The 18,572-nt window shown below is 46.1% G+C and overlaps 1 protein-coding gene across 1 annotated transcript in view; it reads right to left on the bottom strand.

Annotated features, from left to right (window-relative positions):
• Nucleotides 1-1,999: 1,999 nt before the first annotated feature.
• The window catches only part of Fbxo32 (F-box protein 32), a 39,219-nt gene continuing 22,646 nt past the window's right edge, over nt 2,000-18,572 (bottom strand). The window contains exons 5-9 of the mRNA XM_005354578.3: nt 16,132-16,225; nt 15,137-15,321; nt 8,189-8,371; nt 6,901-7,044; nt 2,000-5,725 (exon numbers count right to left, since the gene is read on the bottom strand). Coding sequence (XP_005354635.1) covers nt 5,636-5,725; nt 6,901-7,044; nt 8,189-8,371; nt 15,137-15,321; nt 16,132-16,225 — 696 coding nt within the window. The 3' untranslated portion in view covers nt 2,000-5,635. The remainder of the gene's footprint in view (nt 5,726-6,900; nt 7,045-8,188; nt 8,372-15,136; nt 15,322-16,131; nt 16,226-18,572) is intronic.

Raw genomic sequence — 18,572 nt, 5'->3', positions numbered from 1 at the left:
AACTAGCTCTTGTAGACCAGGCTGGTCTCGAACTCACAGAGATCCGCCTGCCTCTGCCTCCCGAATGCTGGGATTAAAGGCGTGCGCCACCACCGCCCGGCAGGACTCATTTAATATTAAACAATCAGTTTTGCATGTAATCCGTCTAACCTTATACATTTAGTTAAAACATTTCACCCACTCTAATATTTTTTCTTTAAAAAGTACACTTAAAGCGTCTAAGCTTAGACATGGACTATAAATATACACTCTCTTTAGCCAGGGTGACTGGCATTTGGTAGTATAAAGATGACACCAAAGGCTCCCAAATAGGGAGCAGGGATTGGAGCCATCTGTTAAACAGCCTTGCGCACAGTTAACAAACGTGTCTATTATACTTACAGTCATATTCAGTAATGTTGAAGCATCCAGAGCACCCAAAAATTTGGTGTTCGGATGTAGCCATCCATTTCCAGCCAATTAGAGAGGGACTAAGTTTAGAGAGCTTTCTCAAGAAGCTTTGCTTGCTGAAGTCAAGGACACTTTGAAAAAGGCATACCAGACAAAAATCATGGCTATCACCATCCCTTGCCTTATGGGATAAATTTTGCTAAATGAAAACAAGGTTGAACAGAATGAACTCCCACCAGATAGAACCTCACTGGATCTTATAGTGGGGATCACGGGTAAGAGGAACAGGAAGAAGGATGGATGGCTTAAATGTACCTTTCCATTTCAGGGGTACCAGCAGGAGCAAGGTCAATACTTAGCTATTCTTTTGTGTATATTTGCACATGCATGCATGCACATGTGTGTGTGTGCGTGCACGTATACATGCATGCATGCTAGTATGCCTGTATGTGTGTGCACATGCATATGCATTTAGAGGTCAGGGCAGATACTGGGCATCTTTCTGGATCTCTGTCCACTTTTCTTTTTGAGGCAGGGTCTCTCACTGAGCCTGGGTATCACTTGATTCTTTAAACTGACTGGCCCATCAACTCCCCATGCACGAAAGTTCATGCTTGGTTTTGACAAGGAATTCATTTGATGGGGAACTCAGGTCCCCATGCCTCCGTAGCAGGCACTTTATCAACCAGCCATCTCCCCAGGACCCTGTATCTATTTCTGTAAGGGCATGATGTAAAAACCCAAGGGAAAGGACGAATTTGTCAAAAAAAAAAAAAAAAAAGCATGCCGCCTGCTTCCGGCTGTTTTTGAAACAAGGCCTTGCTATGTAGCCCAGGCTAGAAGTCCAGTTCTCCCGCCTCTGCAGCTTACAGGTGGGCACCACACACCTGGCATGCTAGTTGCTTCCTAAGCAGGCTGTGCTCAGTGAAATGCCGCGGTAGCAGCAGAATGAGAGGGTGTGAAAACGAAAAGGGATGTCTTAGCTTATCTGGTAAGAACCAGCCTTAGAAGGTTTGGAAGACTTGGTGGCAGACCCCCATCGTGGGATGGCCTCCCAAGCCTCCCACCGTGAGGGTCTTTGGAAGAATCACACCGAGTGTCGTGAATCTACGGATACCCACAAGGTGCTTAGGACTCACAGCTCTGGCATCAGGAAGCTCCAGGTCTCTGTTCAACTCTGTTGACTTCCCAAGGAGTGCAGAGAAAGGCTCCTCCCCCACAAGCCCCCCAGTTCTGGAAAGGCTTCCTCATCTTGAAAGGCAGAAACGTCAGACTGCATCCTCTCTAACAACGCTCCTTGGTCTATAGTCTGGGATGGGAATCTCCTTCATTTAGAAAACCAAAGGTGGTTTTGTTGTTTTCTGTTTCAGCAAAGCAGAGAAAACATTGACAGAAAACATAGACTTTAGAAGAATTACTACCTTGTTTGTTGAGCCATAGATGGCCCATTATACATCAAAGAGTAACATCCCTGCGTTTGCCCAGAGGTTTGGGGTGTTTCTGAGTCTGTTTAAGCACTAACGGGTTTCAAGCCAGCATCCAGTCAGAAGAGATGGTTCACAGGCTCAGATAGTTGGAAACAGATTAAAAAGAAACAACAACAGATGTCAACATAGAAAATGATAGAGTTTAGTTAAAAAAATGCACACATAAAATTACAGTCAAAAATTCACACATAAAATTTAGAGTGTTTGCACAGCAAGATGTTATTGCCCCACAGCCAGGCAGAAAAATATAAACCCAGGTGTGTGTTTTATAATAAACATTGTTTCCAACGCCGAGAACCATATACCGCTAAACGTCTCCTGCGGCGACTTCTCTCTCTGTGAATCATACCAACTGCTTAGACAAACCAAATTCCCAACCTTTTCTCTTCCATGGTAAACAAAAAAAATAAGGCATCCGTGTCAAGAGCAGCCTCCTCACATTGTGAGGTCACAGGGATGAGCCACCCACCAGCTGGCTTCACGGTCACAAGGAGATGGGATCGTCAGCTGAGAGCTTTTGCAGCGCAAGTATCTTGTCCAGACCACTTCCACCTGAAACTGGTCATTATTAGTCAGAAAGTTCTCCCAGCTGATGGGCTCGGGATCCCACCTTGTGGCTTCGGATCCTTTCTGCCACCCCTTTTCCCCCATTCGACTGACACACCTGTGCACTCTGACCCGAGCTAGTTGGCAGTATCACTGGGCTGATTTTTTTTTTCTTTTACTGGCTCTTGCTATAAAAGGAGCATTCCTAAACTCTATATGGAATGGTTCTCTCTCTTCAGAGACTCTCAGCTGATTGTTCTCGAGTAAGTTTTGATTCACCATCTCCCTGGGTTTGCTCATATGACTTGGACAGAACCTTTTCCCTCTCTTGCTGCCCGAACGACTTCAGAGTGGGCATAACTCAAGTTCTGTTTTACAGCATGCAAAGGAGGGACAGGAGGGTACAGTAGGAGAGAGAAAACAGATTTCTTCTTTGTGTTGGAAAAAAAATTCTTCCAGCAATTTCTAGATCCACGCCCTTCTCACTTTTGTAGCAGCTTGGGCCAGGGATTCTTAGTTTTTGTGTCTTAGGTCTGGGAGTCCTGGGTGGGTTTGCCAAGAGGAATTCTATAGACTTATTCCTGTTCTAGGAGCAAAACTTTTTAAGTCCCGTCATTTGTATGTGAGGCTCTAGCCATGCCCTAATATGGACATCTTGCCTGCTCTTCCCTCCATCGCTCCTCCCTGCTACACGACATCAAAGATGTTCCATCACTACTCCTCCCCCGCTCCCTCTCCACCTGCCAATCCTTCCTATTTTCTACTAACCAATGAAAGTGACCCATACATGCTCCTTTTCCCTTTTAAATCAATTCTTTGGCTGTGTCGCATACCATATCCAATGACACCAAGGTTCATGGAGGATCTGCAGGCACCTAACCAACATTTCAAAAAGCTGGGACCTCACGGCTTGGGGTCAGGGTCATTTTACACAGAGACAGATGGTTGCCTGGGGCATGTAGGATGTATGCCTCGTGCATTGTTGGCACTCCATGAGACTGGCTCCACCAGTTTTCTGCTGGCAGTTCAAAGTAGGCAAAGTTGCTGGAACTGTAAATAAACCCCAAGGTCCCAACAACTTTCCATCTCTAAACAACTTGACAAAGCGGTGGTAACAAGCTGATAAGAACATGTGAAAGGCCACGATCCCCTAACCCTAACAGTGCCACCTAGAGTCACTGTTTCCAGAGCTTGCCATAGCAATGGCAGACCCAGCTCCACCCCACTTATAGAAGGTGAGGTATTGTAGAGTCTGACAATTATGGAAAAAATGTCTGTCTTCCTTCCTTCCCTTTCTTTTCTTTCCTAGTCTAAGCCCTTAATGTAAATCTTAATGTAAAAATAATTCTGGGGAGAAGAGTTAAAAAAAAAAAAGCAAAAAACTAAAAAAACCCACAAAACCAAATAGAAAAACTCCTAGCTGTTACAGGTTTGTAGTCTCTAAAGTTCAGCTTTATACATCAAATCTTGTTCTTTTACAGTTCCCTTTCCTCATTAAGGGCCTCTGAATTCAACTTAATTTCCCCCTCAAGGAAGAAGGAAATATGGAGAACTTTTGGTTTAAGTACAGATACTGCAAACCAGGGAACCCTGCAGACTTCACCTGCCCACGCGGCACTGACCTGAGCGTTCTCTATTACTGAAGGCAGAGGTGTTGACTGTCTCTTGTTTCTTTGTATGCTCGGCCACCTTTCCTTTCCTTCGAGGACCACCCCAAGCATCAATGCTTCGGGTTACACAATCCCTCACTTAACATCTATGTGGGCACATTCCTACTTCTGATTATTTACCAAGGATGTGCATAGTGGTAGTTTTATTTGGAGATTTTTTTTTTAAAAAAAGCAAATACAACTGCAAATATATGTACATTGTAGAAAAGCAACAATCTATAAAAAGTAAAAAATAACATTTCCCCCACCCCAGGAATTAACTCCTGAAGTCCTGAGATTTGCTTTCTTCCACAGTGTTCATATCTCTGCTTTGCAAGACCCCCTGGGATCCTTTGTCTTTTGCCTCTCTTTGTTTTAACTCAGTCTTGAAACAAGCTTAAGATGAACTCAGCTCCCTATCTGGCTGGAACTCCAGGCTTCCTTTTAAATCACGCCTGTGAAAAGTCCCCATTCAGGATGACTCAAGTTCGATGCTAAACCTAAAGAACAGAAAGAGCCTCAGCTCCACACCCCGCCAAGGGGAAGCAGCAGCTATCAGAATGCTTAATTGGCTGGTGTGAAAAATGTCTCTCTCAAGCCTCAGTTCTTAGACTCCACTAAGTTCACAGACATTCACTAATCCATGACGACACCCATGGAAGACCAAACAAGCCCAGAAGTTAAGCTAGAGGAGAGGAGAGTTAAATCAGAAGCGCCAAGCCACCATCTACAGGTGCCCAATTCTAGTTCTTCGTGTCTTCTGCTGGAGCTGTTCTTAGGCTGGCCTTCTGGTTCCGTACATGAGCTACAACATGGAAGGAAAGAAGGTGTAGACTGGGAGCAAAGAGGGGAAGGGAAGTCAGAACCAAGGTTGTTTCCAATAGCCTTCCCATCTCAGATCTCTTTACAGATGAAAGAACTTACATGAAACACAGACATTGCCTGCTAGATAGTGCACGCTGCCAGAGAGCAAGCTACGCTTTCAGAGGTAGACCATTGTGTGGCATCTTCGTAGGATAAGGCCTTATGCCTGCATAGGTGTCCGATGGGTGGACTTCTTCGCCTGTTCAACAAATCCCAAATCCAAACCCAAAGCCCAAGGCTTCCTAGTTGTAGCATTCATTCTCCTTCTTTCTCATTTTGTCTTAACAACACCATCACATTGTAAACAGAGTGTTCTGTCTGGTATTTGAGTTTCGCGTCTTTTTCTCCTTCCTAGGGAACTAGGAAGTTTCCATGAACATCAGGAGGACTCCGTTTTTCACGGCAGACAGAGAGTTCTCGCCCTTAGAGTCTCGCTGGCAAATTCTTGGGGGGAAAAGAAAAAGTCTATTTACAGTATTTCCGCGTTTCTGTACCAGTTCTAGTGTGCAGTTCACATTTGTAAGTTCCCATCGGCAGCTTCGTCCCTTCCCTCCAACGTCTTCTCAGTGACTTCGCTCACAAGTTTCAAGCCAGTGCTTACAATGGACACTATTTACAAAGGAAGTCTCCGAACTCCCAGCCATCCGATCAGCGGGGAGTGGGGGGGGGGGCTTGTGAAGTGCCGTCAAGAGGTGGGATTCAGAACTTGAACAAGTTGATGAAGTCCTGCGGGGAGAGTGAGACCGAGCAGCTCTCTGGGTTGTTGGCTGTGCACGGGTGGTCAGTGCCCTGAAAACAGCATCGTGGTTAGATCCGAGTTCTCAGGGGCAGCTCCCTGGTTCTCTCGGGCCTTGCCCAATCTCTTAGCAACTCGGTCAAGAATGCCACCTACAGGGGCTGGAGAGGTGGCTCAGCGGGTAAGAGCAGGTACTGCTCTTGCTGAGGACCCAAGTTCTGGTCTTGAACGTGGGTCAAGTGGCTCACAACCACCCTGTAGCTTCAGCTCCAAGGTACCCGACACCATCTTCCAGCCTCTGCAGGCATCGCTCTCGTATGTACATAACCACACATAAACATGTATGCATGTTTATGATTAAAACGGCCAATAAATCTTAGAAGCAAAAGAATGCCACTGAATTCAGGGGCGAGTGGAGTGGCTGGTATGTGACCGTGAGGACCTGTGTCTGGATTCCCAGTACCCACATGAAAGCTGGGCATGGAGGCGGGCATCCTGTAACCCTAGCACTGGGGGTGAAGCAGAGCAGATGGGGCCCTGGAGCTCATTGGCTGGCTAGTCTAGCCAATCTGGTGAGTTCCAGGTTCATTTTTTTTTTAAGGTGGTGAGCTACTGATGAAAAAGGAGACTGTGACCTCAGGTCTCCATGTGGGCTCATATGTGCACACACACAACACATCTGCACATACTATCCCTCCCCTCCAAAGGGATTCCACAGCACTGAGAAGCTGAAGAATTCGTGTTTGCCTATGTGTTCCCCTGTGCACACAAAGATAGAATATGTGGTAAGCGGGTCTCAGAGACAAATCAACATAAGGGGTGGAAGAAATGAAGGGAAACGAAGGCCTTGCAGTTGCTCTTCCCTGTCCAAGTGCTGAATGAGTTTCTCTCTCCTCTTAGGTGGAGGGCTGAGATAGGGAAGAACAGGGAAGAGCTGGCCTCACGTTGCTGACAGGGCTAGAGGCAGAGATTGAAACACAGGCCATGGAGAGTGTTGTTTAAAGGCTTGCTCTTCAGTTTGCACGGCCAACTTCGTTACCGAAGCCCGGCAGTGGCCCTGCTCAGTCAGCTGGGCCCTTCCACCTCCATTACCGATCGAGAAAATGCCACACAGACTTGCCCACAGGCCAATTTTGTGGAGGGGCATTTAATAAACTGTGGCTCCCTTTTCCAAAAGGACGCTAGCTTGTGTCAAGCTGACAGAACCCTAGCCAGCGCAGGCGCATACCTTCCAGGAGAGGATGTGGCAGTGTCTGCAGAGCTGCAGGGTGTCCCCATACTGCTCTCTCCTTGGGTAACATCGGATCAGCTTAAAATACATCTTCTTCCAATCCAGCTGTCCTTTGTCCGACAAGATTAATCGCTTGCGGATCTGAAAATCAAACGGAGAAAAGTAATTTCCAGAGAGTCCACCAAGAGGACAGTTTGGGGTTTTCTGGTTCCAAAGATGTGCTCCCACTCTTCCCCCACGTTTTTACAGGGACCCTAGAAAGGCCCAGGAAAGTAAGCTGTCAAGTTGGAAAGCAGCTTTCTTAGCTCTCCTGCTTACTGGGCGCTGTTTAGCCAGCTTTCAGAAGAAACAGGGAACTACGCTTTCCTAGTGGTTGAGTGCAGTGCCTCCGACTGGTCAAAGCTTAGGCCGCTCCCATAAGCCACTTTTCTTCGCTGTCGACCTGGACAATTATTTCTAGGAAGGCTCAGTCACTAGCATCATGGCTCTATTTTATGTTTAAGTATCAGTGGCTTCATGAAAAGAACCTGTTGAATTAATGCACAGATGAAGAAATTGCTAAAACAACCCTGGACGAGGAACAGGTTTAGAGGGCGCCCTAGGGCATCCGTGGGCCCAATTCAAATGTAGGGTCAGCTGTCTCAGCCTAAGGGTCACTTCACTAATCTGAATGCACCAGTTGGTCATTATGGCCTTGGTCTCTTCACCTGTTTGAAGGGGGCATGATAATATCTACCCTTCCTGGGTGGGGAGGGTGAAAGGAAACACTCTTCATAAAAGTGCTTGAATATAAAGCACCATAAAAAGGTCTTTTTTTTTTTTTAAAGAAAAGAGGCAATACCAATTTGTAAAAATTTTGTGTGAGCCATAAAATGTAATTTGGGGTAAGGATTTATCTTTCCCTAATCAAGACAATGGTGACAATGACAAGGAACCAAAAAGCAAAAAAACCACACATTGACTTAGGAATGTCTTAGACCAGTGGTCACCTAAGACCACTGGAAAACATAGTTATGTATTCTGTGATTCATAACAGTAGCAAAATAACAACTGGGAAGGAGCAAGGAAAATAATTTTATGGTTGGGGGTCACCACAACATGAGGAACCGTACTGAAGGCTCGAAGCATTAGGAAGGTTGAGAACTGTGGTCTTAAACTGTTGCTTTCTAGTAAACCAGGCATCCCAGGAGGCAGGCAGTCCCTCTTCATGCTGGAGAAGGGTGGGTCTTTTCAGGGTAGGGGCAGATCAGGGAGCATGAGGAGCGGGCCACTGGGCTTCACTGACCTGTCGTTCTGAGAAGTGGTACTGGCAGAGTCTCTTCCACAGCAGCCGGTCCTCACTGAGCACAAGAAGGTCTGGGGCTGCCTGGCCCAGGCTGACCAGGTCCCGCCCATCACTCAGCCTCTGCATGATGTTCAGTTGCAAGCACACAGGCAGGTCTGTGAAGGTGAGGCCTTTGAAGGCAGGCTGCATAGAGAAGGCCAGATCATAAGCTGGAAGTTAGAGAAGAGCCATTTTCTTGCCATAGCTTGCTCCCAGAACGCCATGGTCCCCAGATCCTGCAATCTCAAGCTGGCTTATCAACAGCTAGATTCCCAGAGCTGTGATGCTCCCGGTCCAACAGGTAGTAGGACCGATGGCAGAGCCTCCAGAGGACAGCCAGGAGTGTCTTGGCTGACTGCAGCCTGCAGGCTTTCCCTGTCCTTGCAACCTTCTGCTCTAAAAAGACTACCCAAACAGCATATGTTGAACTCTTTTTATTATATTTTTCTTTTTTTTTTCTTTTTCTGAGACAGGGTTTCTCTGTATAGCTTTGGCTGTCTTGCAACTCACTTTGTAGACTAGGCTAACCTCAAACTCAAGAAATCCACCTGCTTCTGCCCCGCAAGGGCTGGGATCAAAGGTGTGCATCACCACCATCGCTATATTTTTCTTTATTTTTGAAATTTTTTTAAAAGTAAACAGTGACATATGATACTATCTACCCCATTTCCCTCTTCTAACCCCCCTGCACCCAAAAGGTTCCTCTCAACTTCAAGTCCTTTTAAAAGATTGATTTTTCTTATATGTGTACAAGTGTTTAGAGACAAACACTTTTTTTTGTTTGTCTCTAAATGCACCATGCCTTGCGCTGCAGAGGTCAGAAGAGGGTGTTGAATCCATCGGAACTGCAGTTATGGATGGTTACGAGCTGTCATGTGGGTGCTAGGAACTAAACCCAGATCCTCTGCAAGAGCAACAAGGGCTCTTAACCACTGAGCCATCTCTCGAGCCTCTCATGTTTGTTTGTTTGCCTGGATAGCTCTCTAAGTCTAATTAGTGCAGCCCATGTGTGCACGGTGTGGGGCCACCCACTGGAGCATGGGAGCACATTGGATTTTGTGCTTTGTTAGCTTCACTATTCAACTTCAAGACTCACTGCCTTCCAAAAGTGCCACCGCCCTGATGGGTGGCCCAGGCAGACACCTGGCCTCTCATCTCACTGTCCTCTGTGATTTCAGATCATTCCACTTCAGTGCACTCTCTGGCACCCAAACCATATCTTGCTTACCTATGCACAATGCCCTCACCCACCTGGCCTTCCTTCTCTTGTCTCTCAAACCCACTTTAAACCTATTGCCACTGGGTATGGTGGTCCTCGCCTTTTATCCCAGCATTTGGGAGGTAGAGAGAGGAGGAGATGTGTGTGCTCATGGCCAGCTTGGTCAACGTAGCAAGTTCTAGGACAGCCAGGGCTACATAGAGAGATCCTGTCTCCAAAAACCAAGAACCAAATACCCAACAAAGAAAAACAAAACTCAACCATTTCATTTGACCTTTACTATCTATGTATTCCCCCCCTCCATCCCCCTTAGGTCTTTTTCACTGTGCCTTCTTAGAACTCCTACGAGCTCCCTCAGTGACTGACTGCAACCCCCCCCCCCTTTCTGCATAACCCCTTCCTTAAGAAAGGCTGAATGGAGCATTGCTTTCAGAACCTAAGGTCCTTGACAACAGGGGGTTGGCTTTGTTTCACTGTTGTGTCCTGGTGTCCACAATGTTTGGCACATCATAAGCACTCAGTAAATATTAGTGTAATGGATTAAATCCAAATAGTTGAACAGGAAAAAAAAGAATAACACAAAGACCTTGTGCATGTGTTTGTGTGTGTGTGGTATGTGTGTTTACAGGACTATATGGATGTACTTATATGCGTCTGTGTGGGTTTGTGTATGTTTGTTTGCGTTTATAAATACGTATGCTTGTGCATTTGTGTTTGTGTGTATATGTTTGTGCACACACTGGGAATGGCTGGCCCCAAAACCTTTGAGCTAAAGCTCTACTGTAACTGAGGACACCAGGGAACATTTAATTTAAAAATTTTTAAATTTATCCTACAAATATGAGTGTTTTGCCTGCATGTATGTGTGTACACCACATGTATACTTGATGCCATGGAGATCAGAAGGTATTGGGTCCTCTGGAACTAGAGTTACAGATGGTTGTGAGCCACCATGTGGGTGGTGGGAACAGAACTCTCAACTGCTGAGTGATCTCTCTAGCCCCTCCAGGGGATGTTTTAAAAACTGTCCATTTACATGTAATACACACATGCAATCAACCTTGAGCTTCTGAAGGAACTTCCACTATACCCTCAAACTTATATTCAAGCCCTTTCTTATTTTAAAATTTGATCATCTCAAGATACCTCACCTAGACCTATATCCTTGAAGGCAGGACCTATATCTTGTAGGCCTTGGAGACTAATCCAGCACAAACAGCCCTTGGGGTGCTTACTGGACAGGCACAGAGGAAAAATAATAATAGGGATTATTTTTCTCATCAAATTTCTGGGGCAGGACCTGTAGGAAGCACAGCAAAGCCCAAACACATGGGGACTCAAGGGACTACTTGGTACCAGCCTCATCGGGATGATGCCAAGTTCCATTTGATCTTGTCAATCACCTGAGTCCTCTGGTAGGCAAGACATAAACTGATGGGAAGATAGGCCACAGAAGGAGGACTTAATGGGAGCTGCAGAGGAGAATGGATGTGGCAAGGGAGGAATGTGATGGGGGCAGACAGCATCCTGGGAAGTCTGGGCCTCAGTTTCCCCAGCTCCCAAAGACTGTGTTTAGAATACTGAAGATTCCTCTAGCCCTAATGATCGCAGGCCTGCAGCGACTCAGGCCTCCTGTTTCAGAAGTGTCTGTGATTTGACAATTTTTACTGCTCACTTCTACCGCAGGCTGTTGGGCTGAACTCAATTGGTTTGCAACATTCAGGCCTTTGTGTGACCGCAGAAAGCCCTAGACCTATTTGTCATTTATCATCTGCTGTTGATCATATGAGCTAATAAAACTGCCATGGGATTTTCTTTTTGTTTCCAGCACTTCAAAGCCTCTACTTTTTTGGTTAAAACTCCCAGGCCAATTATTACATTAACTCCTATTAAAGGCAAGTTGGCCTGGCAGAGTTTGCTCTGTCAGATTTTCAAACCTGAACTTTTCCAAAACCCTTGCCCAGACCTCGTGCCAAGCCCTTATTCCTGATAAATGGTTAACTGCTTACATGCCTTCTCCCTTTCGAATGTAAACATATAAAAGGGAAAATATGTCACTCTCGCGGCCCTAGCCAAGCATTTGGCTGAACTCCATTTTGTCTACCCCAGCCCCCATTTTCCAAAACATTGCTTTGCCCACAGCACTGTGATTATATTTTATTTTCCCCCTGCAAACCAGTTCTCTTAATTTCGTCCTTCATCCTTTATTCTTATATAAGTTACATTTACAAATAACAATTGGCTTGAAAGAATTAGACATGAAGATTTCTAAGGCAAACAAGCAAGGTTATGTGCCGAGACAACAGTGGCAGATCGTGGGCAGATAGGGAAGCTTTGACTACGAAAGGCATTTTAATATTTTCATGGATTAATATTCTTTTCTTTCTGAGAAACACAGAACTATCATCCAGACTGAAGTGATTCGACTGGTCTTGTTCCCTCACTGTCCCTCGACTCCCTCATCCGCCCCCCACCCCGCCCCAGGATCTTATATAGCCCAGGCTGGTTTCAGATTTTTTTCTATAGTTGAGGATGACCTTGAACTCCCCATTCTCCTGCCTCCACTTGCCAAGTGTGTTAAGATTAGAAGATCCGTAACAGTTGGGGATCTGTGTGGGAAGCTCTTCTTGACAGCTCTCAGAACAGCACAACTCAGAGCCCCCTAGTGGGTTCAGGAAAGGAGCAGCATAGCCTCTGGGAGCAGCCTGTTCTGGAGTTTGATGTCAGACATCCTGGTATAGAAGCCCCAACACAGTTCCACTATGCCCTCCATGTACTTGGCTTCTACATCCTTGAATTCCATGAGCCACATATGGAAACTACTGAGAGAAAAATGCATCTGAACTCACAGGACTTTCTTGTCCTCCTGCCCTACGCACATAGCATCCTATAAGGTATTAAAATTGGGCTAGAGATGAGTTGCAAGGCAGAGGAGGGTGCATGTGGGCTAAGCATAGTCACTATGCCATTGTATACAAAATACTTGAGCATCCATGGCATCCACGGTAACCTTGGGGTGTCTCTGAATCCATCCTCTGTGGAGACTGAGGATGCTTTCTCTCAATTACAAAACAAGGAAATGAGTATCTCTCAGTGGGGCTGGGTATAAGAGATGAGTTAATACATAGAAGTACTTAGCACAGGACCCAGTAAATTCCTGCCGTTTACCCTAATTACAATTAATTACGAGATAAGTTAATTATCACATGGGAAGGACTTACAGTGTGTGTGCAGGCAAGCCCTTAATCACAATACCTAATGCATCTATAATAATGCTTCCTACACACCAGGCCCCGCTCCAGCTGCTGTCCTTAGGCTGGTTTATGCAATCTCACACCTATGTTTAATCTCACACGGGGATAGGAAAGAGCTGGGCATGTCTGCCCGAGGAAAGTGAAGAAGCATGGGGAGACTGAGTAAACTGTCTGAATCTTGCAGTTGGTATAATTTACCACTGTCACCCATAATCTAGGACACTATTCTCCACTCATGTTCCTCGGAACCCTGAACATGTACTTCAGCACACGTGTTGGTGGGGAGCTGTCTCTTCAAACCAATATTCATCTCTTCAGCTAAAATCCACTGATTGAGCCAGGTATGGTGCAGAAGATGAATGTCTTCTCCTTTGGAGACTGTAAAGCAGTGGCTGGAGACAGACGTGTGTATGTGCACGAGAGCCTTCCGGCTGATCAGAACTGTTCTGAAGAAGACTGTGATAGTGGCTGTAAGAGACGGGATGAACCCGGCAGACTGTGAGCCAGAAGGCCCTGAAGGGTGTGGAGAGAAGTGTGGGGTTCCACCGGAGCACACCAAGCAGATGTTAGCGGCGGAGGGGGGAGGGGGATGAGCTTCAGGGCTGGACCTCTTAAGCAGAGGATTTCATTGGATTAAAAAGTTTTTTTTTTTAATAAGCTGAATCAGTGGATAAATAGTTGGAAGAAAACTAGACGGGGAAGAGTTTGGAAACCACTGATGTTAAGCACGCTTTCCCATTTTAGGAATCAACAGTCCCAGCTTCTGACTTTGACCTAACTGTTGTGTAGTGCTGGGAAGAACCCTGGACTCCTCTGGTCCCCACTTCAATACCAGCCTATGGAAGGGTAATAGTAATTACAATGGCTGCCTTTCAGGAGTGTTTGGGGCCAACCAAGGAGGGCTTTAAGGAAGTAAGGTCATGGGAATGCGAAGAATGGGAGACCTGGGTAGGAGACAAACTCCTCTGAGGTGCTCAGAGGGAGCATAGCTCAGGGTAGGCATAAACGAGAGCTCCAAGGGTGCTTGAGGGGAGACAGCCTTGCAATGAGCCTTGTTAGTTTCTTTCATTGGCTGGGAATTGTCTCTGGGCAATAAGACAGGAATTATTCAGTCCAGGGCACAGAGAATGCTGGAAATCAGGTAGCAGGTTAAAATGAGTTTTCTGGGATTGAGGAATGGAATTCTGCTCTTAACTGTACATGGCTAGGCTATTGCTCTACTTCAGAGAGGAGCCTGGGATAAATTATTAAAATTATACTGTTCATAATAAATGCTTAAGTTTTCTTATAACAATCCAACAATGGGGATCATTTCTGAAAGACGACCTACATTTGGGCTCTGCTCAGCTCTTTGCATGCGTGTGCTTGCAGGCACGGGCATGTGCGTGCATGCACATGAGCTTGTGGGTGTGTACAAGCAGGGTTGTTGGAGCCTAAACAGCTAAGGAAGCCATGTAATGAGAGGTTTCTAATTATTCCTTCCGCTTCAGAATTTAAGAAACCAAGGGGCAGAAAAATCATTCACCGTGAATAAAGAATGTGTTCTTTGGAAACGTCATACAGCAAGGTAATTGTTTAGAAGTCACAGGGTTTCCTCCGTGTCACCTTCACCTGATACATGCTGCAGTTCCAAACTGTGTGGGTCCCGGAAGCCACTTAACCAGCCCAGTGTGTGATTAGATAAGTAGCCAAGTGTTGTGTGAGCTTCCCGAGTGTGCCTGTCCATTAGTGAGCCCTGAGAGATTACGCCAGAAACATTCACACAGTTCTGTGCGCGCCTTGTCTCCCGCCCCCATCACCATTAATAGGATGGGAGCCCACAGTGAGTTTTTATTCTGAAAGCCAAGAGAAATGCCTGCTATATGAAGCCCTATGCTGGTAACGTACAGGCTCTGAGTGAGTCCAGTTAGTATTCTCTTACATGTGTGTTCAGGCTTGGTTCAAATGTCTTTTGTCATCACTACCATTAAACAGGACTGAGATTCTAAAAGGCTGGTGGTACCAGCTCTCTAGCCACTGTCTTCTGGGCTCTATTGTACTAAAGGCAGCGTCCCCAGTCCACAAACAGCTCATTCTTTTTGAGGAAATGAGCAGAGAGCTCCCCGAAGCCCCACTGAAGACTTCAGCAGACAGCTAATATCCCTTCCCTGACAGCTATGTTCTCCGTTTTGTTTCTGTTTTTATTTTTTGTTGTTGCATGGTGTTACAGTTGGCTGTCATCTTTAACATTCCCTCCACCTGTTTTGCCAAGTTCTTCTTCCCGCTCCCCCTTTATCGGGATGCCCCTCATACCGCCTACCACCCTCAGCCCAAGGACGCGGCATCAAACCAGAAGCAACCTGTTGCTGCATCACTAGAGAGGATGTCATGCTCTGGAGCCTGCTCAGTGTCTGAGCAGGGGAAGCCACAGTGGGGTGAGTGGGGGCTTGCACTCACCCTGGTGATCTGGATGCTGCTCAGCTGCTGCTGCCAGTGTAGAATGGTCTCCATCCGATACACCCACATGTTAATGTTGCCCACCAGCACAGACTTGCCAACTCTCTGGACCAGTGTGCATAAGGACGTGTAGAGGGTCTGGAGAAGTTCCCTGATGAGTCTTATGTTTTGCTGGTCCTCAAGGACTTGAGTGGGAAGAAGAAAAAGGAATATCAAAGTCACGTTATGGGGACCATGCATGACACACGCGGTCTTTTCTTCTTCGCTGTCTACTCCTATGACTGGGCACTGTCTCTCAGGGTGCCATCTTCTTTCTCACCCGTGTTTATTCTATACTCAGGTAATGGGTAGAGTTTCCGTTATCTAGGTCCCTTTTTGTTCTCTTCTCCTGGGTTTCTAAAGAGCTCTCCTGTTTCAATTCAGTGCCAACGGTCCACCTGATCAGAACACGGCTTTTCTGTTCAGCAGCTGACATGCTTTTGGATGGCCAATGGAAGACTGCAGTTTGGGGGTTCAGAAGGTTGAGTTCGAACCCTGCCTGGCTAACTTCTAGGTGATCACAGGACGCTCATGTCTCATACGCATCAGTCCCCCCATGTGTGAAATGACTCAGTGGAGCCAGAGGTCTAAGGTCATGGCTAGTCCAGTCTATGCCTCCGTTCTGCCTTGCACACAGCTGCATGTCCTAGGAATATCGAAGCTCCGAGGTGAAGGGTGGGGCACATGTCCTCAACGAGGAGCCAGTCAAACTTAAAGTAAGGCAAACAGCTGATTCTAAAGAGAGAACAAGAAGGCAGTGGTCTTGTTCTTTGCCAAGGGTACAGGTGGTACCTTTCTCCTGAACTGGAAGCGAGGGCCCCTGGGATTCAGCCGAAATTGTTTGTTGCCACCCACTCACGTTCCTTTAAATCTAAGGACATGCTACTCGATGAGAAAGCCCACCCTGCCTGTTCCCACGCCTCTCAGGAGGGTTGAGAGAGGGCGGCAGTGCTCACCTTTCAGCACGACTTTTTCCAAGATGTTCATGAAGTTCTTCTGGGCGATACCACTCAGGGATGTGAGCTGTGACTTCGCTATCAGTTCCAACAGCTGTGGGTGAAAATAGACGCTGCCAGGCTTAGAACACAGAGAGATATTTTTCTCCTCTAATCTTCACTTTTGAGTCACATGACTGATACAGACTGACAGGAGAGAGAGAGCGATAAATGGCAGGCAAGGCCACCAGGCAATAAAACGCAGATGCTCCCAATGAAGACAAACGCTGGTAACTCAACGCTAGGAACCAGGTTGAATATTTAATGACTTTTTTTCTTTTATATATAAAGGGTTTGGGCTTCGGCCAGGGCTAATCCATTCTATTTGGTCCACTGGAAAGGAGAGCTGACAGTATTCTGGAGGGAACAGAACCTCCCGTGACCCGTGAGCATAGGAGTTCTGCATAGTCACCCCCAGGGGGGGAACTGTTCTTGCCCTGGCTTGAACTTCCATCCACTGGCACCCACTGATCTCAGGGCACAGCGAAGCCTGTGTTTGGTGGCCATGTGCCTGAGCCAAGGAAGAGGTGATTCTTTTCTAGACACTGTTTGCTTTTTCATGTCCAATAAACCTGCCTGACTAGACTCCTTTGCTGCATTTACCTTTTTTTTAAATTTTATTTTATTCCTATAGAAAGATGGCAAGGAAGAGAAACTGAGGGGTGCACAGTGTGTCTATTTCTTCCCGGAGGCACAAAGGAGAACCCCCGTATCTGCTAGCTTTGATGGTGTCTTATTTACAATTTATTTTACATGTAGGAGTGTTTTGCCTAAAAGTGTGTAAGTGTACCATATGTGTGCCTGGTGCCCCTGGAGGCCAGAAGAGGACATCAGAATCCCTGGAACTAGAATTACAGTGAGTTCCAGGACAGCCAGGGCTACCCGGAAAAATCCTGTCTTGAAAAATCAAACCAACCAACCAGCAAACAAACAAAACCCCCAAAGATGTGAGTGTTGAAAAATAAAAGGACAAGAATCTTCGAGATCATCTTCTAGTTCAACCCACTTCTCAGATGGATCAAGTGAGGCTCAAGAGTACCACCAGGGCTGGTGAGATGGCTTAGCAGGTAAAGATACTTGCTGTCAAGCCTGATGACACGAACCTGATCCCCAAAGGCACATGACAGAAGGAGAGAACTGTTAGTTGTTCTCTGACCACCACCCATGTGCCCACACACAGGCATGCACACACACAATAAATAAATGGAACAAAAATTTTGACGAAGACTCTAAACTCTATGAGCGATCTCACAGCCTTCAAGAGGACTCAGCTGTATTTTTACCACATAGGAAAGTGGGAGCACACACTGTCTGTCTCAAAGAAACACCACACCAAAAAGGTTGCTGTAAAGGCCAAGCAACTAATTTCTTCAGAAGACAAATCAAGTGTCCAAGAAAAATCACACAGACTCAGGCTTAGTACACTGGACTTTGAAAACCAAGACCCCAGTAAGACAAGATACAAGGGAAGTAACAGAGGTGGCTACAAAGCAAAACACATCATTTACATATATGACAACAGCATAATTAAATCTATTATGTGCAATTAATATATTATAATATATTCTAATTCTAAGAGGAAAGAGAAAAGAGACCCCCCGCCCCATTTTTTGAACTCTGCCCTTAGAGAACATTCTCAATGGAACCCTAACTCTCCCATCACAAAATTAACAAGGCTCTCCTTTGAGTTGGAACAAAAATTTCAGTGTTTTTTGTTTGTTTGTTTTCGCAACAGGACTTCACACAGTCCGGGCTGGACTCAGACTTACTACAAAGCTAAGGATGAGCTTGAACTTCCGATCCTCCGTTCTCTATCTCTTTAGAGCTGGGATTACCGGTGCATCCTGCCATGCTTGGTTTACGAGCCGATGGAAATTAAATTCTAGCCTTTGTGCATGCCCAAGCAAATATCCTACCAACCGGGATAGTCTTGGCCCTAGGAAGCTTTCCAAGAGCAATTCATCGGACCAGGCCCCTGCCCTATTTCCTGAACGGATATGACACAGTATGGGATGCTGGAATCAAGGCAAAAGGAGGAAACAGAGTAAACCCCCAAATTCTTCACTGCCAAAACAAAACAACATGAGAACACAAGAAAATAAAATAAAAGCAGGATTGCAGAGGAGGACAAACTTTGGACCTATGTCCTGGGTGGTTCAGGGCACCTCCATGTCCCAGGCCCTCATTTAAACATTTTGTCTCCTTTGGACCCCTGTCAAACCACAGATAGACCTAGTTCCTTCAACATAATTTTACTTTAAATTGGAAAAAAGAGTTTTAAACCTCAAATGTCTTCCTGCTGGGTTTGGTATCTTTGACGTGTGCAGGGGGTGGCATGACCTCTTGACTAGGAGGAGGAGAAGGGGGAGAAGGAGGAGGAGGAGGAGGGAGAGGAGGAGGAG

Source organism: Microtus ochrogaster, chromosome 15 (genome assembly GCF_000317375.1).
Source record: "Microtus ochrogaster isolate Prairie Vole_2 chromosome 15, MicOch1.0, whole genome shotgun sequence".
NCBI classification, from domain to species: domain Eukaryota; kingdom Metazoa; phylum Chordata; class Mammalia; order Rodentia; family Cricetidae; genus Microtus; species Microtus ochrogaster.
The sequence above is the reverse complement of the archived record's forward strand: the minus strand, read 5'-3'. Positions and strand labels throughout refer to the sequence as shown.